Below are 25,098 nucleotides of genomic sequence, written 5' to 3'. Positions count from 1 at the left end.
TAAATGTCTTCATTCTATAAAAGTATGCTCTTTTATTACACTTGTGTTTTCATATACATACAATTTTCTGGTGCTAAATTAAGATAAAGTGATTTTTTAAAAAAATTATTTATTTATTTATTTATTTTTTTGAGATGGAGTCTCACTGTGTTGCCCAGGCTGGAGTGCAGTGGCGCGATCCCAGCTCACTGCAACCTCCACCTCCCGGGTTCAAGCGATTTTCCTGCCTCAGCTTCCTGAGTAGCTGGGATTACAGGTGTGCGCCACCATGCCTGGCTAATTTGTTTTTGTATTTTTAGTAGAGACGGGGTTTCACCATGTTGGTCAGGCTGCTCTGGAACTCCTGACCTCGTAATCTGCCCGCCTTGGCCTCCCAAAGTGCTGGGATTACAGGCGTGAGCCACCGCACCTAGCTGAGAGAGTGATTTTTAAAATTTCTGGTATTTCTAACCCAGATTGAAATGCTTGGTGTTGCGCTCCTGCCACCTCCTGGCAGTTTCTGTTGTTGCAGGGAAAGTGTTTTCTAACTTCCACCAAGGCTGTCAAGTTAACTCACCTCCCAGTTTAGATTCCAACTGTGGCCAGATTGAAAAAAACTTGGGTAGAGTCTTGAGTAGTAGAACCATATGAGAGAATTCATGCATACTGACTTGTTAGGGCTTTTTAAGACATAGAAAATCTCTATTTAGTAGATTATTATATTTTTCATTATCAAGCAAAGTGAAAACTTTCAAAAACTTGGTCCTATTTGAAGGAACTAATATATATCTCATTACAAACCTCATATACATCAAATTTGACAGTGACCACAAAGCGGCAGTTATAATTGAATAAAGTGAAATTACATGAGAGAGTAGCAGGGTTACATGCCTATTAAAGTTAACTACTAGAGATAGTAAATAGATGATATAATGTTAGGAAACATCATGGTAGAAACAGAATAGCACAGATGGTATTGTGCCATTTAACAGAACTGTAGGAATCCCTTTTATAATTTAATTTTGTTTTCCTATTTCATTTTACTATGAAAATTTCAAGCATACATCAAAGTTGGAAGAATTTTGTAGTAACACCAGTGTACCCACATGTAGATTCTACCATTAACATTTGACTCTTTTATCACATAGCTGTCCATTTGTCTGTATCTCTCTGAATACATCAATTCTTATTTCCTTTTGATGCTTTTAAAATTCAATTGCAAACAAAATACTTCAGCATGTATATCATTAACCAGATTTAACATTTGTTTATGGTATTTTTTTTTTTTTTTAATATGTAGAGTCTCATTCTGTTACCCAGGCTGGAGTGCAGTGGTGTGATCTCGGCTCACTGAAACCTTTGCCTCTGGGTTCAAGCGATTCTCATGCCTCAGCCTCCCAAGTAGCTGGATTACAGGCTTGTGCCACCACACCTGGCTATTTCTTTTGTATTTTAGTAGAGACAGGGTTTCACCATGTTGCCCAGGCTGGTCTCGAACTCTTGGCCTCAAGCTGTCCACCTGCCTTGGCCTCCCAAAATGCTGGGGTTACAGGTGTGAGCCACCGTGCCTGGCCTATGGTATTTTTTGAGGTAAAATTTAATACCATGAAAAACACAAATCTTAGTTGTACATTTGCTGAGCTTTGACAAATGCCCTTCTCAAGATAAAGGATATTACCATCCAGAGAATTCCTTCATGCCCTTTCCCAGTTATTCTCTGCACCCTTCCCCTACCAGGGCAACCACCGTTCTGATTTTTTTTCAAACACAAATTAGGTTTTGCCTGTTCCAGAACTTCATATAAATGGAATTCCATTGTCTGTATGGATCCTTTTGCTCAGCATATTGATTTTGAGATTTATCCGTTTTGTATAGGTTGGTGCAAATGTAATTGCGGTTTTTGCCATTATTTATCCACCTTCCTATCAATGAATACCTGGACTGTTTCCAGCTTCTAGCTATTGTGAATAAAGCTGCGATGAATATTCTTGTACAGGTCTATTTATGGGTACATGTTTTCATTTTTCCTGGGTCTAGGAATAGAATTGCTGTACCCTAGGATTAATGTATGTTTAGTTTTACACTGAACCTTCTTCCAAAATGGTGGTAGCATTTCATTCGCCTGCTAATGTTGTGTAAGAGTTCCAGTTGCTCCATACCCTTGCCAACTTTGATGTTATCAACCTTGTCAGTTATTTAACTTGATTTTAACCATTGTCACTTGTAAATGATTGGATGAAAAGTTATACCTATTAGTAATTGTTAGTTTTCTGGGGAAGAATTTAAAAAGTTGTACAGATTATTTTTTAGTTCTAATCATTTCTTTTCTTTTAGTTTTTTAAATTTATTTTTAATTTTTTTAATTTTTTGTTTATTTTGACATATAGTGAGACTTACAGAAAGTTGCCCAGGCCACCCTCTAGCATTTGACACTATTCACTAGTTTTGTAATTTAAATGGTCTTTTCCTTTGGCATAGGAGAAACCATTCTCTCTTGGTTTTTCACCAACTGCTCACCTTAGCTTCTTTGCAGGATTTTTATTTTCTACATACTGCTTAAATGTAGTTGTTGCCAGTTCTAGCCTTGATCCTCTTACTCTATAGAATCTTACTGGGTGATTTTACGCTCACCCAAGGCTCCAACTGCCACCTGTGCTTTAATCCCGAAATCTGCTTCTGCAGCATAGATCTCCTTCCCAACTCTAATTGCTAACATATCCACTTGGATGTCCCACAGGCATCTCAGACTCAATTTATTTAGGTGAAATTTATTTTCCTTCCTCCCATTTACACACTGCTCTTCTTCCTATATTTTCTAATTTGATAAATAACCTGCAGTCCATCCAGTTACTTAAACCACAACTGAGGGGCTAAATCTGGACCCTTTCCTCCTGCAGCCATTTGATCATCAGTTCCTGTGGGTTTTTCTCTTGTGTGTTTCTCTAACATTTCTGCTTCCATCTCTGCACTCGCAGCTGACATCCTACTATCGGGTGCTGCCCCTCAGCCCAATTTGTCAATGTTGATTGACTTGCTTTATTTTTTAATAACTTACTCGGGTTTTTAAATTACAAAAATGGCATATGCCACTTGTAGAAATTAAAGCAAAAATGCATAAAATTTCTAGTACCCCACCTCCAAATTCGTAAGCGATTCTTTTTCCTTGGAAGTCACCAATGTTAATACTTGGGTATACATCCTTCCAGATTTCCCTTGCTTTCACATACAAATACACACACATAGATAAACACGTATGCGCATAGACACGTTTATTCTTTTCAAAACAGAATTGTACAATACATATTGTCTTATGGCTTGCTTTCAACTTATTGTGTATTTCATGTCAATATATAGACAGCTACCTGAAATTGATGCAAAGTATCAATATAACATAATTTATTTAATAATTCCTAATTAGTGGATAATGAATAATGCTATAGTGACCATTTCTTTACATATTGGTTATTTTTGCTAGTGTTTTGTTGCATAGATTATTAGAAGTAGCATTGTACCCATTTAAAATTTTGTTAAATCCTGCCAGTTGTCCATCAAAAAATGGCACCTTTTTAATCTCCTGTGGTGCCAGAGGCCTTCTCCCTGCCAGTAGTAGATATTTGCTAATCTTCTAACAGTTTTTAGTTTTTGCTAACTTACCAGGAAAACTCAATATAGTGTTGTGATGATTTCAGACCAGAATAGTTCTTATCATAGGCCTGTGACCGTCTTCAGCATTTTCTCAATCTCATTCTCTGTTTTGATTAGGTGACTTTTAGCTCTTAAAAAATGAAGTTGCCAGGCGTGGTGGCTCATGGCTGTAATGCCAGCACTTTGGGAGGCTGAGGTGGGAGGATCTGTTGAGCCCAGGAGTTCAAGACCAGCCTGGGCAACATAGGGAGACTTTGTCTCTACGAAACATAAAAAAATTAGTTGGACCTGACGGAGCATGCCTGTAGTCCCAGCTACTTGGGAGGCTGAGGTGGGAGGATCACTTGAGCTTGGGATGCTGAGGCTGTAGTGAGCCATGATCAGGCCGCTGCAGTCTAACCTGGGTGACAAAGTGAGACTTTGTCTCAAAAAAAAAAAAAAAAAAAACCAAAAAGAAAAAAGAAGATGATGATGGTTGGAGATGTGTTTTCTTACCTGTGTGTGTTTCTGCTGGCAGGAGAAACTTCTTAAGTCTCAGCGTAATCTCGTGGCCAAGATGAAGAAAGTCATGCATTTACAGGATGTAGAAGTGAAGAACGCCACACAGTGGAAGGTAATGGCAGAAGTGGTTGGATATTTCTTGCTCCTGAGGTCCTTTTGGTCTGGGACATTTCTTGCTTCTGAGGTCCTTTTGGTCATGGGGTTTTGCAGTTCACGTAGAGTCTTGGATGCCTCAGAACCTCTGTTTCCTCCATATCATGTGACTGAAAGAAGAGCTTTCTGGGTGTCAGTTCAGTTATCAGGCCCCTTGTAGATACGGGGATAGGAGAGGAAGTACCTGTCCCTGCTGCTAGTGGCTTTGGGTGATAATGAGTTCCGCATACTTCATCCCCATGTCTCTACTTTAAGGTAGCACCCCTCTCCTTCCTACTTTTTCCTAAATATACTCCCTAGGTTAGAGTCGGTTTGGGCCCATGGCATTGTGGAAAGAAACAGATGAATGGATGCACACACACACACACACACACACACCCTCACACTCCTAAAGATTTGGTAAAACTAAACGAGTTCTGAAGGCTAAACTAAGTAGTAGATGTGAAAGTTTGTTTTAGTTTAAAACTTGTCAGTAGTAGAGACTGAAATGTTAGGAAGAATGAATGAATACTATAATGACTAGACAGAGCTATCAAGTAGGTATAAATAAAGGAGTAATGGAAATTTTAGTGGGGGTGGGCAGGAGCTTTTCAAGAGGGTTTGATTAGGATTGACTGTGGATTACTGGGGAATTGTGTAAGGAATTTAGTAGCTGGGGTCAGGCAGAAAAAGGAGTGAGCAAATCTCATGTGGCCTTAGGATAAGATAAAGAGTCAGCGAATGAGAATCAGCATGGAGTTTTCAAAGCTGCACAACTTCCTGGTTGAAGAAGAGGACCTGTTTCTTCAGAGATTGAACAAAGAAGAAGAAGAGACAAAGAAGAAGCTGAATGAGAACACGTTAAAACTCAATCAAACGATCGCTTCATTGAAGAAGCTCATCTTAGAGGTGGGGGAGAAGAGCCAGGCCCCCACCCTGGAGCTGCTTCAGGTGAGACAGTTACGGGTGGGGGTGATCTCATCTTCACTAATTGAACTCTCTCTTGTCTTTAGAGCTGAATGTCCTTCCTGGTGAGTGGGTTTCATAGACATGTCTTATCTCTTGCTAGTTCTGTGCTGTCACATAACTAAAAAGCCAAAGATTCACCATTCAAAGGAAATTAATGTGAAATGTAGGTATGCTGAGCTCAGCTCATAGGAGATAAGTTGATTCACACGGTCTCATAGTTCATCTAGGATCTGAGACTTAGCACATATAAGATTTTTTTCATTCATCTTATGTGTACATTTATAATTATTAAACAATAAAACAAAGCAAGCATAAAACTCCCAAGTACATAACTGTTATCAACAATTAAGAGACACTTAACTTTCTTGCTTATTTTTAATCATTACAATCACAGCTTGATAACACTTTGTTCTTATCCCCATATTTTGAGTGGTACTTTCATTTAAATAATTTCCAATGACTAGCAACCTTTAAAAGATTATAATTCTAACTCAGCACTTAAGTTTGGGTCTTTAGGCCAGTTTGTTATCAAAAGCCCCTCCTTTGAGTTAATCTTTACCTTTATATCCTCTGTAGGTGAAGTGTCCTTATAGCTTCTTTTAGTTTTTGGATAGGGTCCTACATTTGTGACTTTGCTTTTTCTTTTTGCTGAAATAATTCATGTTGAGTATCGGATGCCTCAGAACCTCTCTTTCCTCCATATCACGTGAATGAAGATGAAAAGATCTCTAAAAGGTGTTCTCAAGAACATTTTCTGTCTACCATTACTATTTTTTTTTCATAAGCAAGAGACAACATTCTGTTCTACTCTTAAGGAAGTCAGAAACCTGGACCCACCCAGTAGTTATTATCAATAAGAAATTGCTAGCTAGGTTTTATATGATAGATATAACCTAACAGTTAAAATTAAATGTAATGACTTCCAAGAATTATATAAAAGTTTTACAACATGCTTAAGCAATGCAGTTGCAAGTACATATCCAAATATGTGTCATAAAAGAATCTCTGAAATAACACATTTAAAATACAGGCTTAACATCTAATTAGAATCTGAAACCTCTAAGATACATGTGAGCCAGCAGAATGTTTACAAAAAATTATATCAGCAAATGGAAATGCAAAGTTAGGGAAACGATTAAAAAAGATGAAACTGGGGCTGGGTGCAGTGGCTCACGCCTGTAATCCCAACACTTTGGGAGGTTGAGGTGGGTGGATCACCTGAGGTCAGGAGTTTGAGACCAGACTGGCCAACATGGTGAAACCCCGTCTCTACTAAAAATTAGCTGGGGATGGTGGCACATACCTGTAATCTCAGCTACTTGGGAGGCTGAGGCAGGAGAATCGCTTGAACCCGGGAGACAGAGATTGCAGTGAGCCGAGATTGTGCCACTGCACTCCAGCCTGGGCGACAGAGCAAGACTCCATACCAAAAAACAAAACAAAACAAAACAAACAGATGAAACTAGAACATAGAATCTCAGAGCCTGAGAGAACTACTGTACTTATCTATCTACCTACCCATTTTTAAAATTGATTTCCTTTACTTTTACCCCATGACCCACTTCTAATGTACATCTTCCACATTTTACCTGTTTCTTTTTCCGGTAATGGCTACCTGAGTTGCCTCCAACACCATTACCACTACAAATAATGCTGCAGTGAAACCATTAATATCTGCTCTTTATTGTTTATCTTTATTTTTATTTTATTTAGGTTTTGAGACAGGGTCTTGCTTTGTTACCCAGACTGGAGTGCGGTGGTGTGCTCATAGCTCACTGCACCCTCAAGCTGCTGGGCTCAAGTAATTTTCCTGCCTTGATCTCCCAAAGTGTTCGGGGATTACAGGTGTGAGCCACCGCCCCCAGCTGTTTTTTTTTAAATTGGTCCTTGGGTTTCTTCTCTAGCTCTTTTCTCAACTTCTTGAGTTGGAATGCTTGGCTCCTTTATATTTACCCCTTTGTTTGCTGGTAAATTTAAGTTATACTTTTACCTTTATTGCTCTGTATTCCACAGATTTTGACAAATTGTTATATTTATTGTCATAATAAAATAAACATTAAAACACATTTTAAGGCCAGGTACAGTGGCTCACGCCTGTAATTCCAGCACTTTGGGAAACTGAGATGGGAGGATCTCTTGAGCTCAGGAGTTTGCACTAGCCTGGGCATCTTAGCAAGATCTTGTCTCTATTTAAAAAAAAAAGTATGACACTCGTGGAGAAAAATGTATAAATCAAAAGCTTGACAGATTATCACAAAGTGACCATTCATGTAACTACTATCCAAGTCAAAAAAATAGAACACACATAGCATCCTAGAAGCTTCCTCATGTCCCCAATCAGTACCTCTTCCCTTCTCCTCAAAGGGTAGCCTCCCTCTGGACTTCTCACACTCTAATTTTTTTTTACTTTTTTTTTTTGAGATGGAGTCTTGCTGTGTGGCCGAGGCTGGAGTGCAGTGGAGCGATCTCGGCTCACTGCAACCTCTGCCTCCCGGGTACAAGCTATTCTCTGGGCTCAGCCTCCCAAGTAGCTGGGATTACAGGCATGTGCCACCACACCCGGCTAATTTTTCTATTTTTGGTAGAGATGGGGTTTTGCCATGTTGGCCAGGCTGATCTTGAACTCCTGACCTCGAGTGATCCACCTGCCTTGGCTTCGCAAAGTGCTGGGATTACAGGCGTGAGCCACCACGCCCAGCACTCGTTGTGCTTATTTTTGAGTGAGTATCTTTCAGGACGCACTCTTTCGTACTGGCTTCTTTTGCTCACATTACGTTTGTGAGATGAATCCATGCAGTAGGTATTTGTTTTCATTGCTGTACACCAGTGTTTTGAATCAGGGTGATTTTGCTCCCTCCAAGGGCAAAATCTGATATTATATAGAGACATTTTTGGTTGTCACAACTGGAGGGTGGTTACTACCAGCATCTCTTGTGTGTAGGATGCTGCCAACATTCTGTAATGCACAGGACATGCCTGCCTTCAGCTCCCAGCAAAGACTTATCCAGCCCAAAATGTCAGTAGTGCCCGCTGTATAGTACTGTCGTATTCCATTATATTAATATACCAAAGCATATTATTCATTTTTCTTTTGAGGGAAATTTGGATGATTTCTGTTTCTATTATTAAAAACAGGAATATGTGTGAACATATCTTTTTGGGTGCACATTTATATACATTTCTATCAGTTGTATACCTGTGAGAACAATTCCTGGTCATAGGACATACATGTGTGTTTAGCTTTAGTAGATGATTCCAAACCATTTTCAAACTGGTACAAAGTGATTGTTCCAGTTTACACTATTGTTACCAGTGTGTAAAGTTAAGAGTTCCAGTTGCTATGTATCCTCACCAATACTTAGATTTGTCAGTTCTTTAACTTTAGCCATCCTGAAAGGTGCAAAATGTCATCTCCTGCCCTCAGTCAGCACCCCTTCCCTCTTCCTAAAGGTATATGGATATATATATATATATGTATGTACACCTTTCCTTGATAAAGCTTTTTTTTTTTAATTTTTATTTTTTATTTTTTAGACAGCGTCTCGCTTTGTAACCCAGGCTGGAGTGCAGTGGCACCATCTTGGCTTGCTGCAACTTCGCCCCCCAGGTTCAAGCATTTCTCGTTCCTCAGCCTCCCGAGTAGCTGGGATTACAGACACCCGCCATCATGCCTGTCTAATTTTTGTAGTTTTAGTAGAGATGGGGTGTCATCATGTTGGCCAGGCTGGTCTTGAACTCCTGACCTCAAGTGATCCACCCACCTAAGCCTCCCAAAGTGCTGGGATTACAGGCATGAGCCACTGTACCCATCCAGATAAAGCATTTTCCTGATAACTAGTGAGATTGAGCACTTTTCATGTGGTAATTAACCAGTTTAAAAAAAAAATGAACAATTTAGGTTTACCAAAAAGTTGAGAAGATGGGACAGAGTTCCCACATACCCCTTCACCCAGTTTCCCCTATTGTCAACATCTAGTGTTAATATGGTTCATTTGTTACAATTAATGAACCAGTGATACAGTTTACTAACTAGAGTTTGTAGTTTATTTCCATTTCCTCAGTTTTTACCTAGTATTCATTTTATTTTCTAGAACCACACCCAGGATACCAGATTTCATTTGGTTGTCATTGTCTCTCCTTAGGTGCCTCTTGGCTGTGACATTTTCTGAGACTTTTCTGGTTTTTGATGATCTTGAAAGTTTTGAGGAGTGTTGGTCAGGTATTTTGTAGGATGCTCCCGTATTGGAATTTGTCTGTTTTTTTCTTGATTAGGCTGAGTTACAGGTTTTTGGAGGAGCTGTATTTTTTAAATACACGTTGCCATTGGTTACCTGATATGTTACTTAGAATTTTCACATCTATGTCTTTAAGTAAAATGGGTCTGTAATTTTTTTCTACTGTTTCATTTCATGGCTTAAGGAACAAGGTTATAATAGTCTCTGAAAAATCAGTTGGGAAAATTTATATTTTTCTCTTTTGTGTTATAACTGAGGGTATTTTCAGTTCCATAAAGTTTAGTAAAATTCACCTGTAGAAAATCTCTTTGGACTTGGGCATGATAAAATATCCCTTGCGATTATAATTTAAAAGCAATCTTGTAAAACAACAGGAAGGAGAAGAGTGGAAGCTCAAAGCTGGAGCTGCTGAGGACCCACCAAAAGGCATGCAAAGGAGCAGGCTCTGTGATTGAGACTAGTTGGGGAGGCCGGCAGGAAGCCAGGAGCCAGTTTATGTCATAGTGCCAAAGGAGAAAGAGGAGGGGCGCAGGCAGCATTGTTGAATAAGTGCAGAGGGGTCACGTGAAAGAAAGGACCAGATTCTGTCCATCTGTTGGCTTTGGCAGCAGGAGATCATATGTGACATGAGCAAAAGCAACCGTCAGAAAATACCTGCTCACACAGTTGTATTCCAGGTCTCCAGGAGAAGGTTCGTAATTTGCTTATGTCTTCCTTCTTTTCACAGAATCCAAAAGAAGTGTTGACCAGGTATGCACTCCTGTTCTCTTATGGGGACCTGGGTGGCATGGTAAAGATACAGGCTGAGCAGAGGGGAAACAAGGCCTAGGATCCATAGGTCAGTCTGGGCACACCCTAATGGGGGTCTGAGGAAAAATTTTCCTGATTGTTTCTGGGAGGAGGAATGGGAACAGAAGCCATCTGAACTTTGGGCTAAGAACCTTTGACTGGGAGTGGAGGTCTTCGCTACCCTAGTTGTCCCCTAAGAGCAGTCTTCTCTACCTTCTTAGGAGTGAGATCCAGGATGTGAACTATTCCCTTGAAGCTGTAAAGGTGAAGACAGTGTGCCAGATACCATTGATGAAGGAAATGCTAAAGCGATTCCAAGGTGAGCAGAATTTCTAGGACTTGGGGCTCCTTAGAAATCTTTCAAATAGGAGAATAAAGAGGAAAGAGGAAACAGCATGCAGCTAATAGAGTGTCAGGAAAGGTGGTTAATAAATGGGTATACACTTCATTCAAGAAACATTTATTTAACACACTGTTACAAGGTGCTAGTGATACAAAAAGAAGAGACCTGTTCACTTCTTCATGAGTTCGTAAGCACATTGGAGAGACAGACACACAGCACTCACAGTGATATAGTAGGAGCCAGTGTTTGCTGGTGGTAGGAATAAAATGTTACAGAAATCCAGAGGAAGGGCTCTGTTGGGGGCGAGATGGGAAAGTTTTCACAGCAGAGGCGACAGTTTTGAGATTTGAGGGATTAGTAGGAGTTTGGCAGGTGGAAAACAGGGATGACTGTTTCAAGCAGAAGCAGCAGCATGAGCTAAGGTGTGGAGAACATGGAGGGGTGGGTATCCAAAGAGGCTAAAGAACAAGGTGTATTTTGAGGAAAGGTAGAGGTTGAGGTTGAGAAGAAGAGTGTAGGACAGACTGAAAATAAACTCATTGGATCTCCAGGGAGGCACCAAGGCAGGTACATGCTCTAGAAGCTGTGCTGGCGATTCTTATGTGCACATGTTTGATTAAGAACCATGTTGTAGGCCGGGCACGAAGGCTCATGTCTGTAATCCCAGCACTTTGGGAGGTCGAGGCAGGCGGATCATTTGAGGTCAGGAGTTCGAGACCAGCCTGGCCAACATGGTGAAACCCTGTCTCTACTAAAATACAAAAATTAGCTGAGCATGGTGGTGTGCACCTGTAATCCCAGCTACTCGGGAGGCTGAGGCAGGAGAATCGCTTGAACCTGGGAGGTGGAGGTTGCAGTGAGCTGAGATTGTATCCACTGCACTCCAGACTGGGCGATAGAGTGAGACTCTGTCTCAAAAAACAAACAAACAAAAAAGAACCATGTTGTAGATGTTCACTTCTAGCCAAAATGGAGTAAATAAACGAGTTGTTTTCTTGTCTGCAGAAACTAAAATAAAAACACAAAAACAAAACAGGCACAATATGTGAAACAACCGTTTTCAAAGCACCAGACGTCAGGCAGTGAAGGACGGTGATTCCTGAGAAATGTGAAACAAATGAGGTCAGCCTATGATTGCCCTACCCTCTGCCTGAGGGAGTTTCCAGACCATGTAAGGCTGAGGTAACTGAGGTAGAGCCAGGGAGACTTGCTGAGTTGAGGAATAGACCTGGGAGTTCACGGAGAACAAAGTAGTGAGAGTTCGCAAAGTACTGGGCAGTATCCTGGAGAGGAGAGAGCCGGACACAGAGAGAACCCTCGCCATCTATGGAGGAGCTTCCTAGTTGTTTGGCAGAGTTCTGATCAGCACATGCCTGTGAAAATCTACTCAAGGCTGGAGATAGAAGCTTCTAAAACGATTAGAGGGAACGGTTCCTGGTGCTCACACAGGGCCAGGAACAGTGCCAGTTCCTATCAGCCACACCAGAAAACTCGTAGTTCACGGGCACTGAGTAGCGTACTCAGGAAAATCTTGCCTCATTAGCAGAAAATATTTAGCCCTTGACTGGGTGCTGCTCCACACCCACCTTACAAATCATGAAAGCAAGACCCAAAGGGGTCAAACTCTTTCCAACTAACTTAACTGCATCCCAGGATAAAGCCCTAGAAAATTGGTAGAAATAAACAAAAAAAGAGCACCTAACAATATAAATTCACAATGTCTGGCATCCAGTCAAATATGCATGCAAAAAGATAGGAAAGCAGTGACCCATAATGGAGGAAAATAATCAACTGAAACTGACCTAGAATTGACACAGATGTTAGAATAAGCATGGAAGGACTTTAAAACATTTATTATGAGTGTATTCTGTAAAGAGGTATATAGAGACCAAATCAAAGTTTTAAAGATGAAAAATGTGGTGATTAAGGCGAAGAATGCACTGGATGGGATTAATAGTTGATTAAATATTACAAAAGAAAAAATTGGTGAACTTGAAGACAGAGCAATGGAAACTACAAAAAAATGAAACATACACAGAATAAAACAATTTACAAAAACACAAAGAGCATCAGTGACCTGTGGGACAACTTTATGCAGCCTTATTATCTATGGTGATTGGCGTCCCTGAAAGAGAGGAGTGGGGAGGGAGATGGAATAGGAAAAATACTTGAAGACATAATGGCCAAAGATTTTCTGAATATGATAAAAACTAAGTCCACAGATCCAAGATGCTCAACAAACCCTGAGTATGAGAAATATGAAGAAAAATATGCCAAGGCTCATCATAACTTGCTGGAAACCAGTGACAAAAAGAAAATCTTAAATGCAACCAGGGGAGAGGATAGTTACTTGCAGTGGAACAAAGACAAAGTTGACATTACACTTCTCATTGGAAACAATGCCAGTAAGCAAACTCTTTAAAGTCCTGAAAGAAAAAAACTGTTAACCTAGAGTTCTAGAACTGGCAAAAAATATCCTTCAAAAACAAAGGTGAAATAAATAAGTTTGGAGGTAAACTAAAGCTTAAAAGAAAGAGTTTACAGCAGACTGACACTTCAAGAAAGGAAGTCTTAAAGGAAGTCCTTCAGACAGAAGGAAAATGCCAGATGGAAATCTCTCTACACAAAGGAATAAAAGAGCACCAGAAATGGTAATGACATGAATAAATATATATTATTGTCATTATTTATTCCTTTAAAAAGGAATTGCGATGGTAAGTTTATACATCAACTTGACTGGGCCACAGAGTGCCCAGATATTGGTCAAAAATTATTTTGGGTGTTTTTGTGAAGGTGATTTTGGATAAGATTAACATTTAAGTCAGTAAGCCTGTGTAGACTGCCCTTCATAATGTGGGTGGGCCTCATCTAATCAGTTGAAGGCTTGAATAGAAAAAAAAGGCTTGACCTTTCTGATGGATTTCTACAGCATACTACCTTGGCCTTCACTGCAGCATTGGCTCTTCCTGCCTAATGGCCTTCCAACTAGAACGCTGGCTCTATCTGGGTCTTGAGCCTGCCAACTCACACAGCAGATTCGGACTTGTCAGTAGCAGTAATCACACAAGCCAGTTCCTTATATTAAATCTTATACACTGGCTGGGTGTGGTGGCTCACATCTGTAATCCCAATGCTTTGGGAGGCTGAGTTAGGAGGATTGCTTGAGGCCAGGAGTTCGAGGCCAGCCTGGGCAACATAGTGAGACCCTGTCTCTACAAAAAATAAAATAATTAGTGTGCTGGTGTGTGCCTGTAGTCCCAGTTACTTGGGAGGCCACGGCGGGAGGATGGCTTAAGCCCAGGAGGTTGAGGCCGCAGTGAGCTGTGATTGCACCACTGCACTCCAGCATGGGCAACAGCGAGACCCCATCTCAAAAGAAAACCCAGAAAACTCACAGGTGCATGCATGCACGTGTGCGCACACACACCCACCCACCATACACAGACACAGACATATATATCCTTTTGGTTCTGTTCCTTTGGAGAACCCTAATAATTGACTATTTCAACAGACAAAATATGGTGTATTTTGGAACTTATATTTAAAAGTAAAATCCATGACAGTAGTGTGAAGATTGGGAGAGGAGAGATGAAAGTATACTATGATACAGTTCTCATGTGTGAAGTGGTATAATATCACTTGAAGGGAGACTGATAAAAAGGTGTATACTTGTGCCAGTCCCCTACTGACTTCATTAAGGATGGCACCGTGTCTGAAAGGCCGAAGAGGAGATCTGGAATAGTGAATGAGACATGGGGTTTATTGAAGACCTACATGCAGGGCAGTCCAGGAATGGCCAGCTGGACAGGAAAACAAACCACTGCTATTTGTAAAAAGCATGCAGGTTATATATAGCATTTTCATTTAGCAATCTCCACCTGGGACCTTCCATTTAACCCAAAAGAAAGGGCCTCGATCCCTGTATTGCCTGCATTCCAAGGAATGGACCGGGAGTTCACATGGCCTTTATAGATGAGGAGTGCATTTCTGGGTTGGCCACTCCTGGATTCTTTAGCTCAGAACTCTGAATACACAGTCTTCTTAGACCATAGGGTTATTCTCAGGGTGTGCTGGAGTTATTGCTGTCAGGTGTGTCTGCCGTACACTGCAGTCCAGCATACCCTTGAATGGCCCCCACATTCTTATCACATCATTCTCTGCAACTTCCCTGGGGCAAGGTGTGTGCAGTAGCATTGCTGCCAGATGCTGCAGCAGCGTTAGAAACTACAGCAACAAAAGACAATGACAAGCATAGTAGCAATCATACTCTACAGAAAGCTTTTCCAAGCACTTGATAAGATAGAGAATTTTTAGCTGAAATATGGGTTTCTAGGGTTCACATAGCCCTGGTTATAATGTGAGAGTAATAGGGATATATACACAACATTTGGTTTTAATTAATGTGCAGCTTCCACCCAGGGCAGCAGTTAAGATATCCAGGGCCATGCGATTTTACACAGTTGCCCAGTGAGAAGAGTAATGGCATGGCACAGGTATCCTTGAAGGCTGCAGCCGTATGTTTAGCGAGGTCTCCAAATTGCAACTCTGTGTCTGTTGTTGCCACTTGGGGGCAAAAATGGCCAAGGGTTAGAACCACCAGAATGCACACTTCTGGAAGTGCCTGGCTTTTATACTCTCCCAGTTAGTAAGAATGGTGTCTCAATGGGACAGAATGTGTCTGGCAGGTGAAGACGACCCCAGGTGCATCTACCAGCCCAATTTTAGGGTAAGTAAGGCCAGCTGTGGTTGCCGTCTACCTGTAGCCATCCCCAAGGGGAGGGCATGGGCCCCTACGTGGAGACAGTTACTGTGCCACCCTAGCCACATATTATTGGCTGTTTGAAGGGATTGGTTGCATTGCTGTGGGGGTATTAAGAGTTTAGCTTGTGACATGCTATTATCATGCCTTTCAGTACATGCCTTTACTACCTGTATCTGCACTCCTGTTACTCACCCTTGTCCATCGTGTACGGAATACCCCACAGCTGGGGTAGCACTAACCTGCTCCCATACTAGGTGGAAAATATGTCATCTTGTCTCACTGATGGTGGGAAACGCACTGCATAATGTGGTGGTGGTGCTGAAGGGAAGTGGGTGAGACTTACCATGCCAAATATAGACATGGCTCCAGGTACTCAAGTTAGCAGCATGGATGCCCCATGGCAGGCCCATTGTGGAGGAGAGGGGCAACTCTCTGCAGACCCAATAGTCTGTTGTGTTCTGGAAAGAGGTCACCATGTGCACCCAGTTGGTGAAGCGGTTTGCTGCACCCCATCTGTGGGCAACAGGTGAGATGTTTAGTGGGTACAAGAAAGGGGAAGCCATTTAGTAAGACACAGGAAGTTGTGTCATTCTGAGAGCACCACCCCTGGCAGTGGCCTGGCGCCTGGTTTATAATACAAAGTGGATTGGGCCCTTTGCAATGCTTTGCAAGTGGCCAGAGTAAGACAGTGGGGAGTATTATAATGTTCTATAAGAGGATGATTGTCCCCTTGCACAAGGAAGACTGGGATTCATTATTTTGGAAATACAGGGGGTTGGGGAGTAGGATGTAAAATAGGTGTGACCTGTATATTCTTTTCTAGGCCTTTCCCCCATGGAGTGCAAGAACCGACTTGAGAAATCTTTTGCTCTTTTTTTTAGTTGCTACACAATAATTTTACATATTTATGAGGTACAGTGTGATGTTTCAATACATGTATACAGTGCATAATGATAGAATCAGGGTAATTAGCATATTCATCACCTCAAACATTTATCATTATCTGCATCGGGAACATTCAAAATCCATTTCTACTAAGTGGGAGAGTGTAAAATCCCAGGGAGGGTGGGATCAACTGTCTCCCACTCTGTTTGAACTTACTTCCCAGCTTCACCATTTCCACAGCGGTATAATCCTGCGTTGTGGTGGTCTGCCTTCTTTCAGGTGGAGGCAAGTCTTGTAGGGCTACCCTCTGTGGGTGTGGTTGGTCTTCTTTTATCTTGGTAGTGACCATCAGACAGGCTGAGAGGATGGGAACCTCTATGGACTCATCCCAGTCCTCATCCTCCCCACCACTAGATCTCTTCACGAGGTCCCAGGACTTAGGGTTCCAGGACAATTTAGTCATGATAGTCCTAACTCCATGTGGCAGTCAGTGGCCCTTCAAACAGGCTACGCAACAAACCAGTGTCTCCATTTTGTCATCCTGTTCCCACGGGTGGGACAGAAATTAGCCTGAGCTAATATCTCCCTAGTTGCAGCTCATCTTGTAAGTGGTACACCCTTGTCTGTGCCACAAGCTCAACCTTGGGGGCTGCTCTAAGCACAGTCAGGACTGGCCAGCCAACTGCAGCTGCCACAGCTTGGGCATTTGACTTTCCCTTAGTTGGATCCACCCCCTGCAGCAGTTCTTCCAGAACTTTTGGCATTTTGGGGGTATCCCCATACTCACCTGGTGGGCCCCACCCATCAAGGATAGTGGCTATTGGGCCCCACATACATGTGGACAGCCAGCCCAGGATTTCCCCCGTGGATTCTCCCCTGATCCCATTGTCTTGGCACTCGTGGAATTTTCTCCAACCTCCTGCTGGGCTAATTGTTGTGCTAGACCCCTATTGATTTCAGTACGGATGGCACTGTGTCTGAGAGGTGGAAGAAACCTGGAGCCGGTGAATGAGACATAGGATTTATTGAGGACTTATATGCTGGGTGGTCCAGGAGCAGTGGGCTGGACACGAAAACCAGTTGCTACTGTTTGTAAAAAGCATGCAGATTATGTAGCATTTTCACTTAGCAACCTGCTCCTAACAACCTCCATTTAACCCGAATCAAAGGGCCTTGATCCTCTGTACAGCCTGCATTCCAAGAACGGGCCAGAGGTTCAGATGTTCAGATGTCCTTCCTAGAAAAGGAGCAGATCTCTGAGTTGGCCACTCCCACATTTCTTAGCTTGGAAGTGTGAACCCACATTCTACTTGGACCATAGGGTCATTGTTAGGGTATGCTTGAGTTATTGCTGTCAGGTGCATCTGCCATACGATACTATAAACCTTAAACCACTAAAATAAAAGAGTTGTAGCTAGTCAATAAAAGGAAATAAAGTGGAATTATAAAAAAAGATTAATAAAAAATAAGGCAGAAAAAGAAGAAAACATATAGGACAAATAGAAAACAGCAAAATAATAGACACAAATCTAATCATACTAATAATCACATTAACTATAAATGGTCTGCATGCGCTAATCAAAAGGCAGAAGTTGGTTGGATTGGCTAAAAAAAAAAAAAAGACCCAATTTTTTGCTGGAAAAGAAACACATTAAATATGAAGAACCATATATGTTTAAAGCAAAAGAATGGAAAAAGATATGTTAATAGATCTGGAGTGGGTATATTAGTATCAAAGTAGATTTCTGAGCAAAGGATATTACCAGAGATAAAGAATGTTATATCCTAATGATAAAGTGGTCAGTTCGTCAAGAGAATGTAAGTTCTAAACATTTCTGCACTTAACAGTGCTTCAAACATATTAAGCAAAAACTAATAGAGCTGCAAGAAGAAATAGACAAATTCACAATTACGTTTGGAGTTTTCAATACCTTTTAATAATTTTTAGAATAATTAGGCAATAAATCAGCAGGGATATAGTAGACTTGAATAACATTATCAATCAACTTGATCCCATTATTTATAGAACACTCTACCCAACAGCTATATACTACATATTTTTTTCAGTGTACGTGAAACATTTTCCAAGATAGACTAAGCTGTCTGTAAAGCAAGTGTCAAATTCAAAGGATTCAGATCATTCAGAGTATGTTCTCTGATCACAATGGAATTGATAGAAATCAGTATCAAAATATCCTTAGAAACCCCCCTAAATATCAAGAATCTAAATAATAGACTTTTTAGTAACCCTTGAATTAAAGAAGAAATCAAAAGGCAAATTAGGAAGTAGTTTGAATGGAATGAAAAGGAAAAGACAACATACCAGAATTTGTGGGATGCACCTAAAGCAATACTTAAAGAAAAGTGTATAGTGCTATATTGGAAAGAAGAAACTTCTCAAATCACTGACCTCAGCTTCCACCTTAAGACACTAGAGAAAGAGGAGCAAGTAAAGCCCAAAGTAAACAGAAGAATGGAAATAATAAAAATCAGAGCAGAAATCATTGCAATGAAATACAGAAAGCCAACAGAAACCAATGAAACCAAAAGCTGGTCCTTTGAGAATTTCAGTAAAATTGACACACCTTTAATCAAAATGATCAGAAAAAAAGAAAACACACATTACTAATGTCAGAAATGAGAAAGGTGACATCATTACAGATTCTGCAGATATTAAAAGGATAATAGAATATTAAGAGCAACTTTTTGCCAATAAACTTGACAATATAGATGAAATGGATGAAGTCCTTAAAAGACACAAATTACAAAAGCTGACTCATGAAGATAGAGATAACTGGAATAATCTTATTTCTATGAAAGAAATTGCTATTAGAAACCTTCCAAATGGCTTTCGTTTTGTTTCTTTTCTTTCTTTTCTTTTTTTTTTTTGGGGGGGGGATGGAGTCTTGGTCTGTCGCCTAGGCTGGGGCGCAGTGGTGCAATCTCAGCTTACTGCAACCTCCACCTCCCAGGTTCAAGTGATTCTCCTGCCTCAGCCTCCCAAGTAGCTGGGACTGCAGGTGCGCGCCACCATGCCTGGCTAATTTTTGTATTTTTTTTTAGTAGAGATGGGGTTTCACCATGTTGGTCAGGCTGGTCTTGAACTCCTGACCTCGTAATCCACTGCCTTGGCCTCCCAAAGCATTGGGATTACAGGCGTGAGCCACCACGCCTGGTCCCCAGATGATTTTCTTGGTGAAACATTTCACCAAACATTTAAGAAATAAATGCCAATTCTTCAAGAACTCCTATTGAAAATTGATGAAGAGGGAATATTTCCCAATTCTTTCTGTGAGGCCTGTATTACCATGATGCCAAAATCAGACAAAGACGTCACAAGAGAAAAGAATTATACATCAATGTCTCTCATGAACATAGATACCTAAATTCTCAGAAAACTTTAGCAAATTGAATCCAACAATATATTAAAAGGATAATATGTAATAATCACAACCAATTTATATATCCTTTGGTATACAAAAAGGATAATGTATAATAATCACAATATGTGAGATTTATCCCAGAAGAGCATAGTTGGTTTAATATTTGAAAATCGATGTAGTTTATATCACTAAAGTAAAAAAAAAAAAAAAAAGGAAAACCATGTGATTGTCTCAGTGGAAGCAGGAAAAGCATTTGTCAAACTCTAGCATACATTCCTGATTTTTTTTAAAAAAAGTCCTCAAACTCAAGAGACATGGAGAGTTAGAGGGAAGGGAATTTGGAGTCAGGGAGGCCAGGGAGGACATTATTAACACATTGAGTGACACTGGACATTGGAGTAAAGGCAGTGGCAATGGGAGTGGAGGGGAGGAAAAGAACCTGAGTGACAAATTTCAGAGGTAGAATTGGTAGGACTTGGTGACTAACTAGCTATTGAAGGTTAGAGGAAAAAGAGTCGAAAATAAAGATTTAAAAGCATGAGTGTTCAGGTGGAGGGGACTCTGACACCTTAGAGAACATAGAAGGCAAGATGTCTGCATATGAAGTGGATTAGTCCCGAGAGTATAGAAGGGGGTGTAAGTAAGATAATTAGTTCAGTTTTGAATGATCTGTGGGGAGATTTGTGGAGATGCCCCATAAACAACTGGAACCCGTGAAAAGAGACCTCATTATTCTGTCCTATGTGACACCTGTGTGTATCTAGCCAAAGAATCAGCTAGTCGGCAGCCTTGGTTCTAGTTTTGATTCAACATGTGAGAATTTGTTAATATCTCTCCAAATTTTAGGCTGATTGTGAAAACTTGGGGCATGAAATAATTAGATCCCCAGTTTCTAGAGGTTAGTCTTTTTTTTTTTTTTAAAGATAGAATCTTGCTCTGTCGCCCAGGCTGGAGTGCAGTGGCATGATCTCGGGTCACTACAACCTCCGCCTTCTGGGTTTAAGTGATTCTTCTGCCTCAGCCTCCCCAGTAACTGGGATTACAGGTGCCCACCATCATGCCGGGCCAGTTTTTTTGTTTGTTTTTTGGTATTTTCAGTAGAGACGGGGTTTCGCCATGTTGGCCAGGCTGGTCTCACTCTCGTGACCTCCAGTGATCTCCCCGCCTCAGCCTCCCAAAGTGCTGGGATTACAGGCATGAGTCACTGTGCCCGGTCTAGGGCTTAGTCTTCTGCTTAGAGCAGAAGGGAAATGAGGACTTCAGGTTGCTAAAGGCCATGCTGTGGCCTGCTAGGCCTGGTGAGGATCAGTTGGGCAGCAGTGGAGTCATGAGTGTTTGTTAGGAGGAGAAAGATGAAACTGATGCTGGAAAAGATGGGCATTTCTGGGGAAGGGTTGATGATAAGCTGCTGCACTACTTAGCTCTCATTTTCTCCACAGTGGCTGTAAACCTAGCTGAAGACACAGCTCATCCCAAACTTGTCTTCTCCCAGGAAGGGAGATACGTGAAAAATACAGCATCAGCCAGTTCTTGGCCAGTGTTTTCTTCAGCATGGAACTACTTTGCTGGATGGAGGAATCCTCATAAGACTGCTTTTGTAGAGAGATTTCAGCACTTACCCTGTGTTCTGGGAAAAAACGTTTTCACCTCAGGGAAACATTACTGGGAAGTTGAGAGTAGAGATAGTCTGGAGGTTGCCGTTGGGGTGTGTCGGGAGGACGTCATGGGAATTACTGATCGTTCAAAAATGTCCCCAGATGTGGGCATCTGGGCGATTTATTGGAGTGCTGCTGGCTATTGGCCCTTGATAGGCTTCCCTGGAACTCCCACCCAGCAAGAGCCAGCTCTCCACCGAGTGGGGGTTTACCTGGATCGTGGGACTGGGAATGTCTCCTTCTACAGCGCTGTGGACGGAGTGCACCTGCACACCTTTTCTTGTTCTTCTGTCTCACGCCTCCGGCCATTTTTTTGGTTGAGTCCATTAGCATCTTTAGTCATTCCACCAGTGACTGATAGGAAATGAGGCTTTTCTTCCCCTGACCAAAACTCCTTCCCTGTAGTCCAGATGAGGGACACACATCCCTGGGCCCTCTTCTGCCCTTCATGTCTCTATCCTGGATGGTCCATCTTCTGGGTCTCCCTAACGGTACCGTTTGGTATCTGCCCTTTGTGTGCTTCACAAGAGGCAGTCCCATGGGAGGTGGGTCTGGCCAATGGAGATGGGACAGGAAATTTTCCAAGATGCTTTTGGGAAATCTTTTTGTAGCTTTTAAAGAGATGTGCGGGGAAGACATATGGATGTTAGCAGCCATATTGGAACTGAGAACACAGGAATGGTGGAAAGGTAGAAGAAACAGAGTTTTTGTTGCCGTTGTGAAATTGTTGAAATTTCCTTCATGCCAAGCTTCTTGTTATATGAGATAATTATGCCCTTATTGTATAAGACAATTTTAGTTGTATTTGGTTACTTGCAGCCTGAAGTACCGTAACTGCACTAAAGGGACGTAGTGTGAACATCCCGCAGTATAGGCTTATGTCACTTTTGTGAAATTTGACAAAGGCATAGAATCTTTTTCTATCCAGTCAGGCATTGCCTATTCTTTCCAGTAACTACTGATTCCCCCACTTTTCTGTCTTAGAAAATTGTGGGAATCCCCCCTCACTCTGCCCATGTTGCACTCTCTCTCTTCCCAACCATGACTCTGCCCTCAGCTATTAACTGTGCTGTGTATTTATCAAGTTGGTATGTTGTATGTACAGTGTTATTCATGTCATCATGAGAATGTTGGAACGCTTGCTAAATACCTTTTGCTAGCCTCTTCATATGCTGTTGCATATGACTCTCATCACAACTCAGTGAGATGGAAAGTCAAATCCTATTTGTACAAATAAGAAAACCGAACTCTTTAGAGTAACTAGCTCAGTATTGGCTAGCTGGTAAATGGCAGTGTTGGGATTAAAATCCAGATTTGTCTGAGATGAAAGCCCATGTTCTTATCTACTCTCCCTTTATTCAGAAGCATTTATTGGATGTTGATCTTTGTTTCAGGTTTTGATTTTGTTACTTTTTTATACTGTGTATATTTTCCTCAGTCTACCCTTCTGCTCTAGATTGTCTGGACTCAGGAGATTGTGGCAGTTACTGGATAGTTATTTTTAAGATAATGATTGCTTTTCTCTGTTTATATAAGTCATGTGTACTTATTGTAGAAAGTTTGTAAGATGCAAAAAGTATAAAAATTAAAGTTATGCACTACTAACATTTCAATATATTTTCTCCCAGATTTTCAATAAAGACTTTCAGGCAGTGATTTAATGAGGATTTTATTTTAACTTATATTTTAGTTTAAGGGGAACACGTGCAGGTTTGTTCTATAGATCAATTACATGTCACAGGGGTTTGGTGTACATATTATTTCATTACCCAGGTAATAAGCATAGTACCCAATAGGTACTTTTTTGATACCCCACCCTTCTCCACGCTCTACCCTCAAGTAGTCCCTGGTGTCTGTTGTTCCCTTTTTTGTGTCCATGGGTACTCAATGTTTAGCTCCCCCTTATACGTGAGAACATGTGATGTTTGGTTTTCTGTTCATGTGTTGGTTTGCTTAGGGTAATGGCCTCCAGCTCCATCCATGTTGCTGCAAAGACATGATCTCATTCTTTTTTTATGGCTGCATAGTATTCCATGGTGTATATGTACTACATTTTCTTTATCCAGTCTACTGTTGATGGGCATTTAGGTTGATTCCATGTCTTTGCTATTGTGAATAGTGCTGCAATGAATATATACATGCATATGTCTCTATGGTTGAATGATGTCTTTGGGTATTGGGCATATACTGAATAATGGGATTGCTGGGTTGAATGGTGGTAGTGAGGATTCTTACACAACTTACAGCATCTTCCCTAACTCCTCCTCCCCTCCTCCCCTTCTTATACATCAACCATCTTGGCTTGTCTTCCTATTCAGCCTGAGCAGCCCCCTCATTCAACAGTTTCTACTGAGTTCTCAACTTCCCAGGATATTTGCTGTTATAGGTTGAATTATGTTCCCCAAAAACATATGTTGAAGAGCTACCTGTGAATATGACCTTATTTGGAAATAGGATATTTGCAGATGTAAACAAGATAAGGTCATTTGGGTGGGCTCTAACCCAATATGACTGGTGTCCTTATAAAAAGAAGGAAACTTATGCATATGTTCACACACTCATGCCCACACACACACAGAAAAATGCCAGATGGAAACAACGTGAAAGAGGCTCTGGAAGATGGAGGCAGAGATTGGATTGGAGTTATGCTGTCACAAGCCAAGGAACCTGGGGCTACCAGAAGCTGGGGGAGGCCAGGAAGAATCTTCCCCTAGAAGCTTTGAAGGGAGCATGGCCCCATCAACACTTTGGTTTCTGATTTCTAACTGCCAAAACTGAGGTTAGACAGTAAATTTCCATTGTTTTAAGCCACCCAGTTTGTTATGGCCACCTTAGGAAATGATGACTACACTTGCCCTTCAGGACGTCCTTCAGTGCCTGTCTTACTAATAGCTAATCCTTTGGAAACTCATCAGTACCTTCCCTCCTCTCTTCCTTCTGCCTATTGAAAGGTTGATTGATTCTGCTATGAATCCTTGCTCTCTGCCTTCAAGTGGGCCCTTTGAGCTGCATGGTAAACTTTTTTTAATCACTTGACTTGTTTTAACGTCTTTGGTGGCAATGATTCCAAACTTTTCCTTTTAAGCCTTCATGAGTTCCCCTTCATACGATTGCAAAGAACTTGCATCTTCAACATAGAAAAAATTCTTTTCCCCTACCCTTCTTATTCTTCACAATTCTTTGTCTCTGTGCTTGAGTCTTGATATTGACCCCTCTGGTCTCCTCAGGTATGGAATGGGACCTAGGTGTTCATTTTTATTTAAAAAGCCAACCAAAAAAAAAAAAAATCCACCCATAAACTCTTTCCCATGCTTCTTGATATACAAACAGGATTGAAAATAAACTGTCAGTTGTAAACTAAAAATCCTAAGCCTCCCGTCTGACTGAATGAACCCCCTCTTGGCTAAGGGGACTCCGGAGAAGCCTGAAAAACAAATTTCTGGCCATGATGGGCTGAGAAGTTAGACGTGTCTCAGGTGCACCTCCTCCCTTTTGGAGTTTAGACACAACAGCTGCCCAACATTAATATTAAAATAGAGACAACAGGATTAACAAAATGGGCTCTGTGACAATAAGATACCAAATTATAAATAAGACCTAAGGCCATGACAGACCTTAAGTCACACACCCTTACAGCTCAGTCTGATGCAGTGAATTAGCTAACAGATTTCCTGTCCTTCAGGGATGTCCTAGAAAGGGGCTGTAGTGCTGCAGTTGTCCACTTTCCGGTGGTATCTGCATATCATGCAGACCTGTCTGCAAGCTGAGGAGCAAGGAAGCCAGTCAGAGTCCCAAAGCTGAAGAACTTGGAGTCTGATGT

The 25,098-nt window shown here is 41.3% G+C and overlaps 2 protein-coding genes across 3 annotated transcripts in view; both read left to right on the top strand.

Moving 5' to 3' along the window:
* TRIM4 (tripartite motif containing 4) overlaps positions 1-22,934 on the top strand; it is a 28,738-nt gene extending 5,804 nt beyond the window's left edge. For both annotated transcript variants that reach the window (XM_003815718.6, XM_063606002.1), the window contains 5 exons: positions 4,142-4,237; positions 4,978-5,208; positions 10,189-10,211; positions 10,472-10,569; positions 21,063-22,934. In XM_003815718.6, the coding sequence (XP_003815766.2) occupies positions 4,142-4,237; positions 4,978-5,208; positions 10,189-10,211; positions 10,472-10,569; positions 21,063-21,646 (1,032 nt within the window). In that variant the 3' untranslated portion in view covers positions 21,647-22,934. The remainder of the gene's footprint in view (positions 1-4,141; positions 4,238-4,977; positions 5,209-10,188; positions 10,212-10,471; positions 10,570-21,062) is intronic.
* LOC129398270 (olfactory receptor 2AE1) overlaps positions 10,189-25,098 on the top strand; it is a 31,779-nt gene continuing 16,869 nt past the window's right edge. The window contains exons 1-2 of the mRNA XM_055115181.2: positions 10,189-10,211; positions 10,472-10,569. The gene's annotated coding sequence lies outside the window, so the exon portion shown is untranslated. The remainder of the gene's footprint in view (positions 10,212-10,471; positions 10,570-25,098) is intronic.

This window comes from Pan paniscus, chromosome 6, assembly GCF_029289425.2.
Source record: "Pan paniscus chromosome 6, NHGRI_mPanPan1-v2.0_pri, whole genome shotgun sequence".
Classification (NCBI taxonomy): Eukaryota; Metazoa; Chordata; class Mammalia; order Primates; family Hominidae; genus Pan; species Pan paniscus.
This window is presented reverse-complemented; position numbering and strand designations above follow the sequence as displayed.